The 2079-nt window shown below is 30.3% G+C and overlaps 1 protein-coding gene across 1 annotated transcript; it reads left to right on the top strand.

Moving 5' to 3' along the window:
- The first annotated feature begins 270 nt into the window (after window positions 1-270).
- On the top strand, window positions 271-934 carry LOC25481192 (protein GLUTAMINE DUMPER 6). The gene has a single exon (XM_013586322.3). It carries the CDS (start codon window positions 321-323, stop codon window positions 726-728), a length of 408 nt encoding a protein of 135 aa, XP_013441776.1. The 5' UTR covers window positions 271-320; the 3' UTR covers window positions 729-934.
- Window positions 935-2079: the final 1145 nt, after the last annotated feature.

Below are 2079 nucleotides of genomic sequence, written 5' to 3'. Positions count from 1 at the left end.
TTTCTTTATCCATTTCTTTCTTATAATGTTAATGAGGTGATTGAGTGTTGGCAAAACATTTTCTTTTTTTTAATCCTTATCTCATATATATAAACCACTTTTGACATACAATATCACTAATGCATTTGCACTACTCACATCTACAAGCATCTAGCCAAGCACAAAAAGGAATCTTCCTCAATACCAAAAGGGTACTTTTGTAACCAAATTTTTTGTCATTTTTACTATAAATTCTTGAACCCCCACTTCACTTCTTTTCACTTCCATCCATAAAGAGAGAGAAAGAGTTAGAAATCAAAAGAGAGAGAGAGAGAAAAAAAATGAGGCCAATTAACACTTTATCATCATCATCAACAACAACAACTCAAACCAATGAGATTAAGATATGGCAATCTCCAATTCCATATCTATTTGGAGGCTTAGCCATAATGCTAATTTTAATTTCAGTTGCATTGGTGATCCTTGTATGCTCCTACAAAAAACGTGGTTCTTCTTCTCAATCATCAAATTCAGATGAAGAAATGAAACAGGTAATGTCCAAGAACATAGAGAAGATTAATTCTGAGCCAGAAGTACTTGTGATTATGGCTGGAGAAGATAAACCAACTTACATAGCCAAACCAATTATTATCACTACTTCTTTACCTTATTGCACTTGTGGAGGTGAATCAACTTCAACAACATCTTCATCAACCTTAACCAATGAGGAAATTACATTGACTAATTAAGTTGTTGTAAGCAACAAAATTTTGATTTAGTATAGAGAGCGCTTCCTTTATCATATATTCTAGTGGTTTTGTGAGCACTTGAATATGATCACTTAAGATGACTTTTTTGTTTTCTTTCTTTCTTTCTATTTTTGTTTTATTATTTTGTTTTTTGCATGAAGTTTTGGTTTTGATAATGAAGGGATGGCGACTTACTTTGCTACTAACCATGTTTGTTGGTTCTTGTTTAATGAAGTTTGAGGATGTTAATATATTTAGTTATGCAAATTAATCACTATAGTAATTAATTTTTAAGTGATTTGACTTAGGTGATTAATGAAATATAGCTAAAGAAATATTATCCGAAAGAGCTCGAGTTCGAATCGTGGTTGTGACTTTACTTACCTATATTGGTTGAACTAGTATTATGAAGGTCACATTCTTCTAAAAATTAGAAAGTCAAAAGAAGAAAAAAAAATCAACTAATTATGAATTCGATCTTATATCAATGCGTAAGAAATGATATTTGTTGCGAGATATTAGTTATTTAAATAAATCTAACGGATTTTGAAAGTAACTATTTCAAAATCATAACGAACCAGCCAACTAAATACTTTTTTTTACGTATTTATCATCTGATTCGATTGTAATTGAATTAATTGACTACTACTTGAAGATCTCGCATGTTTGATCTTCAATTAAGTTTTTGAAACGTTGTTTGAGAAATTAGTCTATAGCCCTCAATCCGTGATTTAGTGGTTCAACAAAAAAAATTAATCACCAGATATAGTAGTCTAAGACTCTAAGGATAGAATTGAAGACAATTAAAAAACAATAAATTACACAAGAACAAGAAATCTCCTGAACTAATTGTTAATATATAAACATATTCTCTTAATTTTTCTATCTTAAATCATGGTTTGGAATTACATTCTCTTGAACATAGTCCGTGAGTTTTTTAAAAAAGAGTATAAATTATCATGTCACAAAAAAACAACATTTTCTTTTTGTTTCGATTTAGCATATGATTCCATTTGTTTTGTGAGTTAAATTTTCTGAGCGTAAGGGATGACTCGAAACGCATAAGTGTGTACTTCGTAAGCAAAAGCAATTATTATTATTTTATTGTGGGGCTTCACCAATAACCAAATACAAACAACCTTTAGTGCTCTTTCACATAAATCATCGATATTTTTTAGTCTTAACCCTTCGTTTGTTAGAAGAGTCTTACTTCTCAAAAATTGTGGTTGAACCTTACACAATTCTAGAAAACCAGCTTGTGAGGTGAGAATTGCTCCCATATATAAATATATTGTCAGATCATCTTCTATCTGATGTGAGACTTTTAACATACTCCAATCACGATTAGTTG

This window comes from Medicago truncatula, chromosome 7, assembly GCF_003473485.1.
Source record: "Medicago truncatula cultivar Jemalong A17 chromosome 7, MtrunA17r5.0-ANR, whole genome shotgun sequence".
NCBI lineage: Eukaryota > Viridiplantae > Streptophyta > Magnoliopsida > Fabales > Fabaceae > Medicago > Medicago truncatula.
Note: the sequence above shows the minus strand (reverse complement) of the source record. Positions and strands in the feature narration are given on the sequence as shown.

Excerpts from the sequence above, each read along its gene's own strand:
- LOC25481192 (XM_013586322.3), top strand. The coding sequence starts at position 321 with ATGAGGCCAATTAACACTTTATCATCATCATCAACAACAACAACTCAA.